General features: G+C 45.3%; 1 protein-coding gene across 1 annotated transcript in view; it reads left to right on the forward strand.

The window, feature by feature from the left end:
• EFR3A (EFR3 homolog A) overlaps positions 1–15425 on the forward strand; it is a 194655-nt gene that overhangs the window by 96674 nt on the left and 82556 nt on the right. Inside the window, 2 exon segments of the mRNA XM_073632263.1 lie at positions 777–888; positions 12246–12297. Coding sequence (XP_073488364.1) covers positions 777–888; positions 12246–12297 — 164 coding nt within the window.

Consider the following 15425-nt stretch of genomic DNA (forward strand, 5'->3'; position numbering starts at 1 on the left):
ATCCTGGATGAAAACCTTCTCCAGAGTGCTCAGGACCTCAGACTGGGCTGAAGGTTTACCTTCCAACAAGACAATGACCCTAAGCACACAGCTAAAATAACGAAGGAGTGGCTTCACAACAACTCCGTGACTGTTCTTAAATGGCCCAACCAGAGCCCTGACTTAAACCCAATTGAGCATCTCTGGAGAGACCTAAAAATGGCTGTCCATCAATGTTTACCATCCAACCTAACAGAACTGGAGAGGATCTGCAAGGAGGAATGGCAGAGGATCCCCAAATCCAGGTGTGAAAAACTTGTTGCATCTTTCCCAAAAAGACTCATGGCTGTATTAGATCAAAAGGGGCTTCTACTAAATACTGAGCAAAGGGTCTGAATACTTAGGACCATGTGATATTTCAGTTTTTCTTTTTTAATAAATCTGCAAAAATGTCAACAATTCTGTGTTTTTCTGTCAATATGGGGTGCTGTGTGTACATTAATGAGGAAAAAAATGAACTTAAATGATTTTATCCAATGGCTGCAATATAACAAAGAGTGAAAAATTTAAGGGGGTCTGAATACTTTCCGTCCCCACTGGTCACTGTATGTGCACCCCATTATTTACCTAGGCTTTCCCACCCTGCCCCTTGCTCTGACTTCTACTTTTACTACCCCAATAAACCCCAGTTCAGGCACAGCAGCTTAGTCTTCCTTGGGGAAAAAGAGTGAATAGTAGTGATGACCTTTCTATCTTGCTTGGCAGGTTTAATTCTCTTTATGTCTAATTGTCTCCAGGGTTTTTTGGAAGCAACTTACCAGACTATCAGAGGTCAGAGATTATGATGTTCATCATGGGAAAAGTGCCAGTGTTCGGATCTTCACACACACTCGATACAAGTCAGCTTGGGTAAGTGACTCTTCAAGCAATTACAGCTCTGTAAGATATCTTTTGAGTTTTAAGTGGGCTTTCAAAAAGTGTTTTTCCTGAAGGACACCCCTCCTGCGGGAGATGACTTTTCCATTGATTCCCATCCCGGCAATGTTACACATACAGTAGCACACAGGGGCCAACTCTAGCAGAGAGAAATGCCTCCTGGCTGTGGGCAAGTGATGGCATTATAGAGCAGATTAACCACTTCAATACCGGGCACTTAGACACCTTCCTGCCCAGACCAATTTTCAGCGCTGTCGCACTTTGAATGACAATTGCGCGGTCATGCTACACTGTACCCAAACTAAGTTTTTATCATTTTGTTCCCACAAATAGAGCTTTCTTTTGGTGGTATTTGATCACCTCTGGGACTTTTATTTTCTGCTAAACAAATGAAAAAAGACCGAAAATTTAGAAAAAAAAACTTTTTTTTTTTTCTGTTACAAAACTTTGTAAATAAGTAAGTTTTCTCCTTCACTGATGGGCTGCACTGATGGGCACTGATAGGCGGCACGGGTGGGCACTGGTAGGCGGCACGGATGGGCACTGGTAGGCGGCACGGATGGGCACTGGTAGGCGGCACGGATGGGCACTGGTAGGCGGCACGGATGGGCACTGGTAGGCGGCACGGATGGGCACTGGTAGGCGGCACGGATGGGCACTGGTAGGCGGCACGGATGGGCACTGATAGGTGGCACGGATGTACACTGATAGGTGGCACGGATGTACACTAATGGATGGTACTGATGGGCATCACTGATTGGCAGGCATCCATTGTGGGCACGAATTGACATCCATTGTGGGCACTGGCATCCATTGTGGGCACTGATTGTTATCTCTGATGGCATACCTGGTGGTGACTAGTAGTGGGCATCCCTGGTGGTCCTGTTGGCGTCCCTGGTGGTCCAGTGTGGGCATCCTATGGTGGGGGGGGGGGCGCTCATAATCAGCACAGACCCCCCCCCCCGTCAGGGGAGCAGCCAATCGGCTCTCCTCTACTCGCGTCTGACAGACATGAGTGAGGAAAAGCTGATCAACGGCTCTTCCTGTTTACATCGTGTTTAGCCGTGATTGGACACGGCTGATCACGTGGTAAAGAGTCTCCGTCAGAGACTTTCACCTAGATTGGAGTTGCGGTGTGTCAGACTGACACACCGCAACAACGATCGCCACGATGCGTGCACTGCCCCGGGGGGGGGCGCGCAGCGGCTTGTTATCCTGAAAGACGTCATGTGACGTACGATCAGGATAACACAACCACTTTGCCGCCATCATTTTGCTATATGGCGGGCGGCAAGTGGTTAAAGTGGTTGTAAACCTAGTACATGAAATATGAACAAAGCATATCCCTCTATAGTGTGTACTTGTCTCAGTTAAGAGCGCTAAGGCCTGTTTCCCATGGACTTCAGCTTGTATAGGAGCCGTGTGAACATCAAGCTTTGATAAAGGATTTGCAGAACTTTCAGCAAGCTTTGTTGAAGCATTTAAAAGTACAATTCAGCTCCAGTGTGTAAATGTTGAACACGTCCTAATGGGATGTTGATTTCCACTTTAACTACTTGCCTACCACCCGCCGCAGTTATACTGGTGGCTCGGCTGCGTGAAACGACGCACTGGTACGTCGTTTTGTGCGCTAGCCTGTGTGGGCGCACGCGCCGATTGGCCAGCGGGTCCGGCGGAAGCGATGTCCGCCGTAACCGCTTGCGATTGTTCCCCACTGAGGCAGAACGGGATATGTAAACAAGGCAGATCCCCGTTCTAACAGGGGATGACACAGAGATCTTGTTTTCCTGCTATGCAAGAAGATGGATCTCTGTGTCATCCCCTGTCAGACCATCCCCCCATACAGTTCGTAAACACACCCAGGGAACACACTTAACCCATTGATCGCCCCTGATGTTAACCTCTTCTGTGCCAGTGTCATTTTATACAGTAATCAGTGGATATTTTTAGCACTGATTACTGTAATAATGTCACTGGTCCCAATAAAGTGTCCGATATGTCTGCTGCAATTTCGCAGTCCCGCTAAAAATCGCAGATCACTGGCATTGCTAGTAAAAAAAAAAAAAAAAAAAAAACCATAATAAAAATGCCATAAATCTATCCCCTATTTCATAGACACTATAACTTTTGCGCAAACCAAGAAATATGCGCTTATTGGGATTTTTTGTTTTGTTTTATCAAAAATATGTAGAAGAATACATATTGGTCTAAACTGATGAAGAATTTTTTTTGGGGGGGGGGGGGGGATATTTATTATAACAAAAAGTAAAAAATGTGTTTTTTTTTTTTTTTTTCAAAATTGTCGATCTTTTTTTTTTTTTTTTTTTTGTTCATAGCACAAAAAATAACAACCGCAAAGGTGATCAAATACCACCAAATGAAAGCTCTATTTGTGGGAAAAAATTTTTTATTTGGGTACAGCGTTGCACGACCGCGCAATTGTCAAAGCGATGCAGTGCCGTATCACAAAAAATGGCCTGGTCATTAAGGGGGCAAATCATCCAGTCCTTAAGTGGTTAAAGTACCATATAGCTCCAGTGTGTAAATGTTGAACACATCCTAATGGGATTGTTGATCTCCACTTTAACTACTTGCGGACCACCCGCCGCAGTTATACGTACTGGCACGTCGTTTTGTGTACTAGCCTGTGTGGGCGCATGCGCTGATTGGCCAGCGGGGGGGAGCCAATCAGCGGGTCCGGCAGACGCGATGCACGCCGGGCCACCCGCGATCGTTCCCCACAGAGGCAGAACGGAGATCTGCCTAGGTAAACAAGGCAGATCTCCGTTCTGACAGGGGATCTCTGTGTCATCCCCTGTCAGACCACCCCCCCATACAGTTAGTAAACACACTTAACCCCTTGATCGCCCCCTAGTGTTAACCCCTTCCCTGCCAGTGTCATTTATACAGTGATCAGTGGCTATTTTAAGCTCTGATCGCTGTAATAATGTCACTGGTCCCAAAAAAGTGTCAAAAGTATTTTTTTCAAAATTGTCGGTCTTCTTTATTTTTGTTTAAAATGCAAACAATAAAAAAAAAACGCAGAGGTGATCAAATACCACCAAAAGAAAGCTCTATTTGTGGGGAGAAAAGGGACATCAATTTTATTTGGGTAGAGGGTCGCACAACCGCGCAATTGTCAGTTAAAGTATCGCAGTGCTGTTTCGCAAAAAATGGCCTGGTCATTAAGAGGGTAAATCCTTCCAGTCCTTAAGTGGTTAAGCAAGCTGCTAGTAGGCTTCAGCAGACTTTCAACAAGCTTCAAGAAGTTCTGAAACCTGCTAGCAGCTGTGCTTAAAGTGGAAATCAACACTCCCATTAGGTTCTGTGTTCAACATTTACACACTGGAGCTGAATTGTACTTTTAAATGCTTCAACAAAGCTTGCTGAAAGTTCTGCAAATCCTCTATCAACGCTTGATGTTCACACGGCTCCTATACAAGCTGAAGTCTGTGCGAAACAGAACTTGGTGTCATTTCTGTCTGCTGCTTCCTTCCTCTGCTATCAGCGTGAGTCACTTCTGACAAGTTTTCTTGACACCAAGAGAAAAATAGGTGACACGGGTGGGAGCTCCAGCAGATTGACAGCCTCATCTCTGTCTCTGCATGGCAGTGTGAAGGGGGGGGGGGGGGTGTCCCTTCCATCCAATCAGCTTTCAAGAGCTCTCCTTAGTGAGCTCTGCAGAGTATAACTTCAGCTCTCCGCCCCCTGTTTTCTGACAGCTCAGACAAGCTTTATAAATTCTGGACTTTGAACGGCTGTAAGAGCAAAGAAAACTGCAAATAAACTGGTACAACTTATGTAGGAGGATTTGTTTTTTATCTCTTGTGTATCACCTGAGGCCAGTCACTTTACTGGGTAAATGGAAGGGTTTAAAACCACTTTCAGGCCTTGTGCACATTTTGAGGCTTAAAGCGGAGTTCCACCCAAAAGTGGAACTTCCGCTCGTTGTACTCCTCCCCCCCTCCGGTGCCACATTTGACACCTTTAAGGGGGGAGGAGGGGGACAGGATACCTGTCTAATACAGGTCCAGTGAAACCTTGGTTTACAAGTAACGCGGTTAACGAGCGTTTTGAAAGACGAGCAACTTTTTTTTTTTTTTTTTTAATTCAGACTCTGTTTGCGAGTGTTGTCTCACAAAAGGAGCAGAATTCAAGCTAATGGGGTGTGCTGTACCACATTTGGCCAGAGGTGGGGGGGCGCCGGGAGCACTCGGCATGGTTCGGAGCCGTTCGGAAATACACAGAAACACTCGGAAATACTCAGTTCCAGAGTTTCCAAACTTTTCCGAGGTTTTCCGAGTTCAGCCGAGCTGTCCCTATTTCCAAGGCTCTCCGGCGCCCCCCCCCACCTCTGGCCACATGCGGTATTGCATGCAATAGAAGTCAATGCGGAATAATTATCTTTGTTTCCATTGACTTCTATGGGGAAACTCGCTTTGATATGTGAGTGCTTTGGATTACAAGCATTCTCCTGGAACGGATTATGCTTGTAATCCAAGGTTCCACTGTATCCTGTTCCCACTTCCAGGAGCCTCAGCCGCGGGTATTGACGTCACCGCCCAGGCTCCCTCCTCCTTCCCCGGCCGCCAGACCAGTAGGAAAGAAGAGCGGAGCCTCGCGCATGCGCAGTAGGGTTCCCGGCGTGAAGCCGTAGGGCTACACTCCTGGGTTCCCTTACTCGCAATGACAGCGGCAGCACCCAACAGCTAATGGAAACATCAGCTGCAGTGCCGACATCGCTGGACTCCAGGACAGGTAAGTGTCCTATTATTAAAGGGGTTGTAAAGGTAATTTTTTTTTTTTTTTTTAAATAACAAACATGTTATACTTACCTTCACTGTGCAGCTCGTTCTGCACAGAGTGGCCCCGAACCTGGTCTTCTGGGGTCCCTCGGCGGCTGTTTCAGCTCCTCCCCGCAAGCATTCACCACCTTAATGCGAGCTCCCTCGCACGGTGGTGAGTGCTTGCGGGCGCGCTCCCGTGATACAGCCGGCGGCTATAGCCGCTCGCTGTATCACTCGGCCCCGCCCCCCGGCGCGCCGCGTCATCGGATGTGATTGACAGCAGCGCGAGCCAATGGCTGCGCTGCTTTCAATCCATCCACTGCAGCCAATCAGCGACCAGGCTGAGCTGCAATGAAGATGACGAGGATGAGCAGCGAAGATTCGAGGCGTCAGGTAAGTAAAACGGGGGGGCTGGGGGCGGCGGTACTGTCAAAAGTTTTTTCACCTTAATGCATAGAATGCATTAAGGTGAAAAAATGTTTACCTTTACAACCCCTTTAAAAGTCAGCAGCTGCAGTATGTGTGTGTAAGTATGTATGTATGTATATATGTGTGTGTGTAAGTATGTATGTATATATGTGTGTGTGTGTGTGTGTGTGTATGTATGTATGTATGTGTGTGTGTATGTATGTATATATGTGTGTGTGTAAGTATGTATGTATGTATGTATATATGTGTGTGTGTATGTATGTATGTATATATATGTGTGTGTGTATGTATGTATGTATGTATGTATATGTGTATATATATAGATAGATAGATAGATAGATAGTGTAAAATCTCAGGGATTGTTCATGCCTGGGGAGCCATGTACAGCCAACCATAGAAGTCAGAAGCTGTATACGGTTGTACTTGAGTAAATGCAGATGCTTTAGTGCATTGGTGTAAACACATACATGCTTGTATGACGTATTTCCCGTACGCAGAATTTCAGGAAATACGTCATACGCGCTTTTCTCATGTTTACGCCAATGCATGAAAGCACCAGCGTTTACTCGAGTATGCCCAAGTACAGTCATCAGTGGCTCCCCGGGCATGGAAAAATGCCAGGACTTTATTCCAGGCGTATTTTTGAGCCTAGGGTCCATGTGCATGTAGCCTAAACGGCTAACTTAGGTGAGCTTCACTGTAAGTGGTGCCATCCGCCTGGCTGTGCTGTGTGGCAAAGCTGTATAAATCTTAGAATTGAATGGACAGGGAAAAAATCTTGACCGCTCCCATATACACTCACCACCCACTTTATTAGGTACGCCTTGCTACTACCGGGTTGGACCCCCTTTGCCTTCAGAACTGCCTTCATTCTTCTTGGCATAGATTCAACAAGGTGTTGGAAACGTTCCTCAGAGATTTTGGTCCATAGTGACATGACATTCCACCACATCCTAAAGGTGCTTTATTGGATGAGATGTGGTGAGTGTGGAGGCCATTGGAGTACAGGGACCTCATTGTCCAGTGGTGAGATGATTGGAGCTTTGTGACATGGTGCATTATCCTGCTGGAAGGAGCTTTCAGAAGATGAGGACACTGTAGTCATAAAGGGATGGACATGATCAGCAACAATACTCAGGTAGGCCGTGGTGTTTAAACAATGCTCAATTGGTACTAAGGGGCCCAAAGTGTGCCAAGAAAATATCCCCCCCACCATTACACTACCACCACCAGCCTGAACCATTGATACAAGGCTGGATGGATCCATGATTTCATGTTGTTTACACCAAATTATGACCCTACCATCTGAATGTCACAGCTGAAATCCAGACTCATCAGACCAGGCAATGTTTTTCCAATCTTCTATTGTCCAATTTTGGTGATCCTGTGCGAATTGTAGTCTGTTTCCTGTTCTTGGCTTGCAGGAGTGCCACCCGGTGTGGTTTTCTGCTGCTGTAGTCTATCTGCTTCAAGCTTCAATGTGTTGTGCATTCAGAGATGATATTCTGCGTACTTTGGTAACGAGGGGTTATTTGAGTTACTGTTGCCTTTCTATCATCTTGAACCAGTCTGCCCATTTTCCTCCGCACAGCTGGTTTTCTCTCTTTCTGACCCATTCTCTGTAAACCCGAGAGATGGTTGTGTGTGAAAATCCCAGTAGATCAGTAAGTTTTTTAAATGCTCAGACCAGCCCGTCTGGCACCAACAACCATGCCACGTTCAAAGTCACTTAAAGTGGAGTTCTACCCACAAAATTAACTTTATTAATTAACTGGAAAAAACATCGCAAAAAACATCAGAAAAAACATTTGACTTTTTTTTTTTTTTTTTACATATTTGTTGCTATGGGGTCTGTTGTAATCTGCCCCCTTCCTCTCCACGGCGCCTCACGTCCCTTCCCTCGGCGCCTGCGTTCACTACTGCTCCTGAGAGATGTGTGTCATCATTTCCCAGGAGTCACTGGGCAGCGCCCGAGGGCTAGAATCCCTATCCCGGTATTTAATAGGCTTATCATGGTTGTCATCACAATGGGGCGGGCACTTCCGCCGACACTGCCCGTTGTGATGCCAACCTGAGAAGTTTCCTGCGCTGCCAAATTAGCTTACTGCGCATGCACAAGAACGGGCGGTGCATGCTGGTTATTCAGCAGCACCAACACGCGGAAGTTTATGCTTGTGGGCTTCATATGCCCACAAGCAACATTGAACCACGCAAGACAGGGAAATATAAGGTTAATTTTTAAAAAATAATAACAAATATCGTGGCGCTATTAGTAAGAATAGTGATTGCAGCATTGCAGTAAGACCCCTTTCACACTGCCAGCAATTTGCAGGTGCTACAGCTCTAAAAACAGCGACTGTGTAGCGCCTGGAAAAAGCGGCTCCTTTCACTCCAGTGCGAAAGCCGGAGGGCTTTCACACTGGAGCGGTGCGCTGGCAGGGCGTCACAAAAAGTCCTGCCAGCAGCTTCTTTGGAGCGGTGAACTCACCGCTCCTCCACCGCTCCTCACCATTGAAATCAATGGGGCAGCGCTGAGATACCGCCGGCAAAACGTTGCTCCGGCGGCGTTTTGTGCAGGCAGATTTAACCTCCTTTTTCGTCCGCTAGGGGAGGTTAAAACCGCCCTGCTAGCGGCCGAATAGCGCAGCCAAGACGTCGGTAAAGCGGCGTCAGAATAGCGCCGCTTTACCGCCGCCGCCCCCCGTGGCTTGGTGTGAAAGGGCTTTAAGATCATCTTAACAGATGCCTTTAGAATTTTTTTTTTTTAATATGTTGGTGGAACTCCGCTTTAAACCCCCTTTCTTCCCCATTCTGTTGCTCGGTTTGAACTTCAGCAAGTCGTCCTCACCACATCTTGATGCCTAAATGCACTGAGTTGCTGCCATGTGATTGGCCGATTTAGCAATTTGTGTTACCCAGCAATGGAACAGGTGTACCTAATAAAGTGGCCGGTGAGTGTACATCTTTCACCTCTATATTTGACGGTTTCCCTGGAATCTAACTTTGGTGAGCGCAATCAGGTCATCACATTGCTCCTCTATGGAAGTCTTGCTGAACAGACATTACACAATGGCATTTGTCAGGTTTGACAGTCGGATTATTCCTGATACAGGCATACCGGGAGGAATTTTTGGGTTTGCTTCCACTTTCTGTAAGCTATTGTGGAACTGTATTGGCCAGCATGCCCATAATCAATGGAATTCCTGTATAGATGCATAGAGCTGATTCTTACAGCGGTAAAGCAGTTAATGAGAAGTGTAATGCACCGATGTCTGTTACCATGGCAGCAGTCGCATGTTACCATGGCAACGCAACATTTACTTACGTTCTTCGGGCAGACTCGCGCTTCATTGTTAAAAATTGGTAACACATCTAATCCGTTGGAGAAATGCGAGAGCAGCTTCTGATATATTTACTAGAGTAGCATATGACTAAGTATGTAAGACAGGCTGTATGATATTATTATTAGTATGCAGGATTTTTATGACGCCAACAGTTTGCGCAGCGCTTTACAACTTGAGGGCAGACAGTACACTTACAATACAATTCGATACAGGAGGAATCCGAGGGCCCTGCTCATTAGAGCTTACAATCTAATGTGATGATTATATACAAGAAAGACAACAATTTTGCCATCATACAGAAAATATGTGTCCAGGGTATGCGCATCACTGATTAGATGACGAGGCAGATACCGCAGTGCCGCGGCGCCCAGGTTGACCCACGGGTAAAGGGGAATCAGGGTTCGACATGGAGGTGTCAGTTGAGCGAAAGGGGACAACGTACTAACACCCGAAAACAGGAAGTGCCTGAACGTGGATCTTCATGGCAGGATCTTCGCCTCTGTTTGTTTTACAGTGTGGTTAAAAAAAAAAGTATTTGATCCCCCTGCTGATTTTGTACATTTGGCCACTGTCAAAGAAATGATCAGTCTGTCATTTTAATGGTCGGTTCATTTTAACAGCGAGTGACAGAATGACAACAAAAATATCCAGAAAAAGTTATAAGTTGATTTTCATTTTAAAGCGGAGTTCCACCCAAAAGTGGAACTTCCGCTGATTTGTCTCCTCCCCCTCTGGTGCCACATTTCGGGGCGGGGGGGGGGTCGGATACCTGTCTTTGTTCCCACTTCCGGGAGTCCAGGCCGCGGCCCATGACGTCATCGATTTGGCTCCCTCCTTCCCCGGTGCTGGGCCAGTAGGAGTGGAGCCTCGCGCATGCGCAGTAGGGTCCCCAGCATGAAGCCGTAAGGCTACACTGCTGAGTTACCTTGCCCGCAATGGCGGCGGCAGCACCCGACAACTGATGGAAACATTGGCTGCGGTGCCGACATCACTGGACTCCAGGACAGGTAAGTGTCCTATTATACCTGCAGTATGTGTAGCTGCTGGCTTTTAATTTTTGCAGCGGTGGGCGGAACACCGCTTTAAATGAGTGAAATAAGTATTTGACCCCTTTGCACATGACTTAGTACTTGGTCGCAAAACCCTTGTTGGCAATCACAGAGGTCAGACGTTTCTTGTAGTTGGCCGCCAGGTTTGCACACATCTCAGGAGGGATTTTGTCCCACTCCTCTTTGCAGATCCTCTCCAAGTCATTAAGGTTTTGAGGCTGACGTTTGGTAACTCGAACCTTCAGCTCCCTCCACATATTTTCTATGGGATTAAAGTCTGGAGATTGGCTAGGCCACTACAGAACCTTAATGTGCTTCTTTTTGAGCCACTCCTTTGTTGCCTTGGCCGTGTGTTTTGGGTCATTGTCATGCTGGAATACCCATCCACGACCCATTTTCAATGCCCTCGCTGAGGAAAGGAGGTTCTCACCCAGGATTTGATGGTACATGGCCCCGTCCATCCTCCCTTTGACGCGGTGAAGTTGTCCTGTCCCCTTAGCAGAAAAACACCCCCAAAGCATAATGTTTCCAACCTCCATGTTTGATGGTGGGGATGGAGTTCTTGGGGTCATAGGCAGCATTCCTCCTTCTCCAAACAGTTGATGTCAAAGAGCTCGATTTTGGTCTCCTCTGACCACAACACTTTCCCCCAGTTCTCCTCTGAATCATTCAGATGTTCATTAGAAAACTTCAGACGGGCCTGTACATGTGCTTTCTTGAGTAGGGGGACCTTGCTGGCACTGCAGGATTTCAGTCCTTCATGGCGTAGTGTTAATTGTTTTCTTGGTGACTATGGTCCCAGCTGTCTTGAGCTCATTACCAAGATTCTCCTGTGTAGTTCTGGGCTGATTCCTCACTGTTCTCATGATCATTGAAACTCCATGAGGTGAGAACTTACATGGAGCCCCAGACCGAGGGAGATTGACCGTTATTTTGTGTTTCTTCCATTTGTGAATAATTGTACCAACTGTTGTCACCCTCTCACCAAGCTGCTTGGCGATGGTCTTGTAGCCCATTCCAGCCTTGTGTAGGTCTACAATCTTCTCCCTGACATCCTTGGACAGCTCTTTGGTCTTGGCCATGGTGGACAGATTGGAATCTGATGGATTGCTTCTGTGGACAAGTGTCTTTTATATAGGTAACAAGCTGAGATTAGGAGCACCTCCTTTAAGAGAGTGCTAATAATCTCAGCTCGTTACCTGTATAGAAGACACCTGGGAGCCAGAAATCTTGCTGATTGATAGGAGATCAAATACTTATTCAACTCATTAAAAGGCAAATCAATTTATAACTTTTTTGAAATGCGTTTTTCTGGATATTTTTGTTGTTGTTCTGTCTCTCACTGTTAAAATAAAGCTACCATTAAAATTATAGACAGATCATTTCTTTGTCAGTGGGCAAATGTGCAAAATCAGCAGGGGATCAAATACTTTTTTTCGTTTGTTACCAGCCATTTGATGGCTTGACATGTCGGGTGAGACGAAAAGCAAATGTGACGGGTATCATTCTCACCATGCCTTGAATGTAAGAGTTTTGAGAAACCGTTAAATCGATGGGCTTAGGTCCGCTTTAATACAATGGATAGAAATCTTTCATTTCTGTAGATATTCTCCTTTTCTTTTTCTTTACATGGTCGGATTTTCCTGCATGTTATAGTGATGTCTATATACAGTGTGTCATATCTGTTCTGCTTTTTAATTTTTATTTTTTTCTAATTGCAGAGATTTGGGAACAAAAAGAATCCAGATAATGCTCCTGAGGTCACTGCTTATGGTAAGCATTGCTTGTCTGGTTATGTGTTTTGGACATGCAGAGTTCGGAAACAAATATCCCATAGACTTGAATAGAAGCCCCCGGTATCCAGTAAATGCAGGTATTAAAGATGCTTTATTTGAAGTTACAGAAATAAAATGAGGCCAACGCGTTTCGGGGGACTAAGGACTCCCCCCTTTCATCAGGCCTTTGGCACATAGATCCAGCTCTCTTCCCCTCTCAGATGGGGCTGGGAGATTTTCCAAAAAAAAAAAAATCTGCGATTTTCTTTAAAAAAAAACTCAATTCACGATTCGAATCGAGGTGTTTTTTTTTTTTTTTTTTTTTTTTGACACCGCACCAGTCCTGAAGAGCTGCGGGCAGGAGCCGCGGACTAGGCCGAAGCCGCAGCCTCGCCTAAAAACTCCTGCCCGCGGCTCTTCAGGACTGGCGCGGTGAAAAAAAAAAATCTAAAAAAATTTTGAATCGATTTGACCTCTCAACTCAATTCAAGATTTAAATCGATTTTTTTCCCCAGCCCTACTCTCAGAACAGTGAGAGGGGAAGAGAGCTGGATCTATGTGCCAAAGGCACCCTTCAACAGGACCGTTTTTTTAACCACTAGCCGACCAGCATACGATGATGTAGGTCAGCACAATGGCACGGCTGGGTGAATGGGCGTACAGGTATGTCCCCTTTAAATCCCAGCATTGTGGGCAAGCCGCATGCTCCTTGACCGTGCCTGCGGGTCCCGCGGACTCGATGTCCGCCGGGGGGGTGGAGGTGGGGGGGGGCTGCGACCGTGTCACAGAGTGGAAGAACTGGGATATGCCTCTGTAAACAAGGCATTTCCCCGTTCTGCCTAGTAACATGGCAGAGATCTACTGCTCCCTGTGATCGGGAGCAGAGATCGCTGTCATGTCCTAGGTAGCCCATCCCCCCCACAGTTAGAATCACTCCCTAGGACACATTTGACCCCTTGATCGCCCCCTAGTGTTTAACCCCTTCCCAGCCAGTGTCATTTACACAGTAATCAGTGCATTTTTATAGCACTGATCGCTGTATAAATGACAATGATCCCAAAATGGTGTCAAAAGTGTCCGATGTGTCCGCCATAATGTCGCAGTCACGATAAATATCGCAGATCGCCGCCATTACTAATAAAAAAAAATTAATAATAAAAATGCCATAAATCTGTCCCCTATTTTGTAGACGCTATAACTTTTACGCAAACCAATCAATATACGCTTTTTTTTTTTTTTTTACCAAAAATATGTAGAAGAATCCATATCGGCCTAAACTAAGAAAGAAATTTGTTTTTTTTTATATATTTTTTGGGGGTATTTATTATAGCGAAAAGTAAAAAATATTGTTTTTTTTTTTTTCAAAATTGTCGCTCTTTTTGTTTATAGCGTAAAAAATAAACGCAGAGGTGAACAAATACCACCAAAAGAAAGCTCTATTTGTGGGGGGAAAAAAAAGGACGTCAATTTTGTTTGGATGCAACGTCGCACGACCGCGCCATTGTCAGTTAAAGCGACGCAGTGCCGAATCGCAAAAAGCGCTCTGGACAGGAAGGGGGTAAATCCTTCCAGGGCTGAAGTGGTTAACAACTTTTATTAGCAGCCCTGATGAAGGGGGAGTCCTTAGTCCCCCCGAAACGCTTTGGACTTTATTGCTGTAACTTCAAATAAAACATCTTTAATACCTTCATCTACTGGATACCGGGCACTTCTTTCCATGCAAACGCGGAGTCGACCACAAGGCTGTACCCCGAGGTAGTAGCGCATGTTCTAATAGGGCTCACCATCAGCTTTTCCTCCAACCGGGCACAAATCTCTGGAAACCAACTCTTCCCATCTGCCCACACCCTACATAACCTACAGCAGTGACCGATCGAGTCAGTCCAGCGCGATCTACACCTCCTCTCCTAATAGAATAGAATAGGTCATTGCTCTTGCAGTATGGGTATGTTCCAGTCAAATCTCTGGGACATTAGAGAGCAGTCAGCAAAGGGGCTGGGGGGGGGGGGGTGTCGGGTTGGCATAGTTAAAACAGTAGTAAACCGCAGTTGAAGATGAAAAAAAAAAATATTCCCTGCAAGACAATGTCATAATGTTAGCTTTGGCCAATCACAGTTTATCACATCAAGATACACTGAATTAAATCAGTTCCATTCAGTAAAAATGGTTGCTTAAGCCAATAAAATTCATTGATATAAGCGATCAGAATGTGTAAAAAAAAAAAAAAAAAAAAAAAAAAAAAAACTTCCCCAGAGTAGTAGTTACTATGGTAAGTAACACTGTATTGCTCTGGTCACAGTGTGTGTAAAAATAAATAAATAAAATACAGTATATAATAATAAAAAAAAATTACTTCATTACGATCACTGAAACACCAGTTATATGACGCTGTACTGGTGACAGTATGTAAAAAAAAAAAAAAAATTGTGACTTTTTTTTTTACATATTTTCTAAAAAATTATGACAAAAAGATTACAACTTAAAAAAAAAAAAAAAAAACGCCATGCCTCTTACTAAATACTTTGGACTGTCTACTTTCAAAAAAAGGGTCATTTGGGGGGTATTTCTACCATTCTGGCATTTTAGGTCTTCAAGAAATGAGATCGGCCGTCAGTACATCAGGTGTGATCAATTTTCAGATATAAACCATCGTTTTGTGAACGCTATAACTTTCCTACAAACTAAATAATATACTCCGATTTGGGTTATTTTCTCCGAAGAAATGTAGCAGAATACATTTTGGGCTAAATTTATGAAGAACAATTATTTATTTGCAAAATTTTATAACAAAAACAAAGAAATACAAGTCTCTTTTTCATTTATTTAGCGAAAAAAATATAAAAATTCAAGCAGAAAGGCTCTATAGTGCAGAAGAGACTTGCTATGCCTCTTCTGAACTTTAACCACTTCCCTGCCTGGCCTATAGCAGAATGACAGCCGGGAAGTGGTTTGGTTATCCTGCTGGACTTCATATGACGTCCAGCAGGATAAGCTGCAATCGCGTGCCCGTGGGGGCGATCCAGCGATGTTCACGAATGTAAGCCGTCTGGGACACTTCTCCTGATTGGCTGAGACACAGCAGTGGTGCCAAGTCACAACCAATCAGGGGGAGAGGGGGCGGAGCCA

Source organism: Aquarana catesbeiana, linkage group LG05 (genome assembly GCF_042186555.1).
Source record: "Aquarana catesbeiana isolate 2022-GZ linkage group LG05, ASM4218655v1, whole genome shotgun sequence".
Classification (NCBI taxonomy): domain Eukaryota; kingdom Metazoa; phylum Chordata; class Amphibia; order Anura; family Ranidae; genus Aquarana; species Aquarana catesbeiana.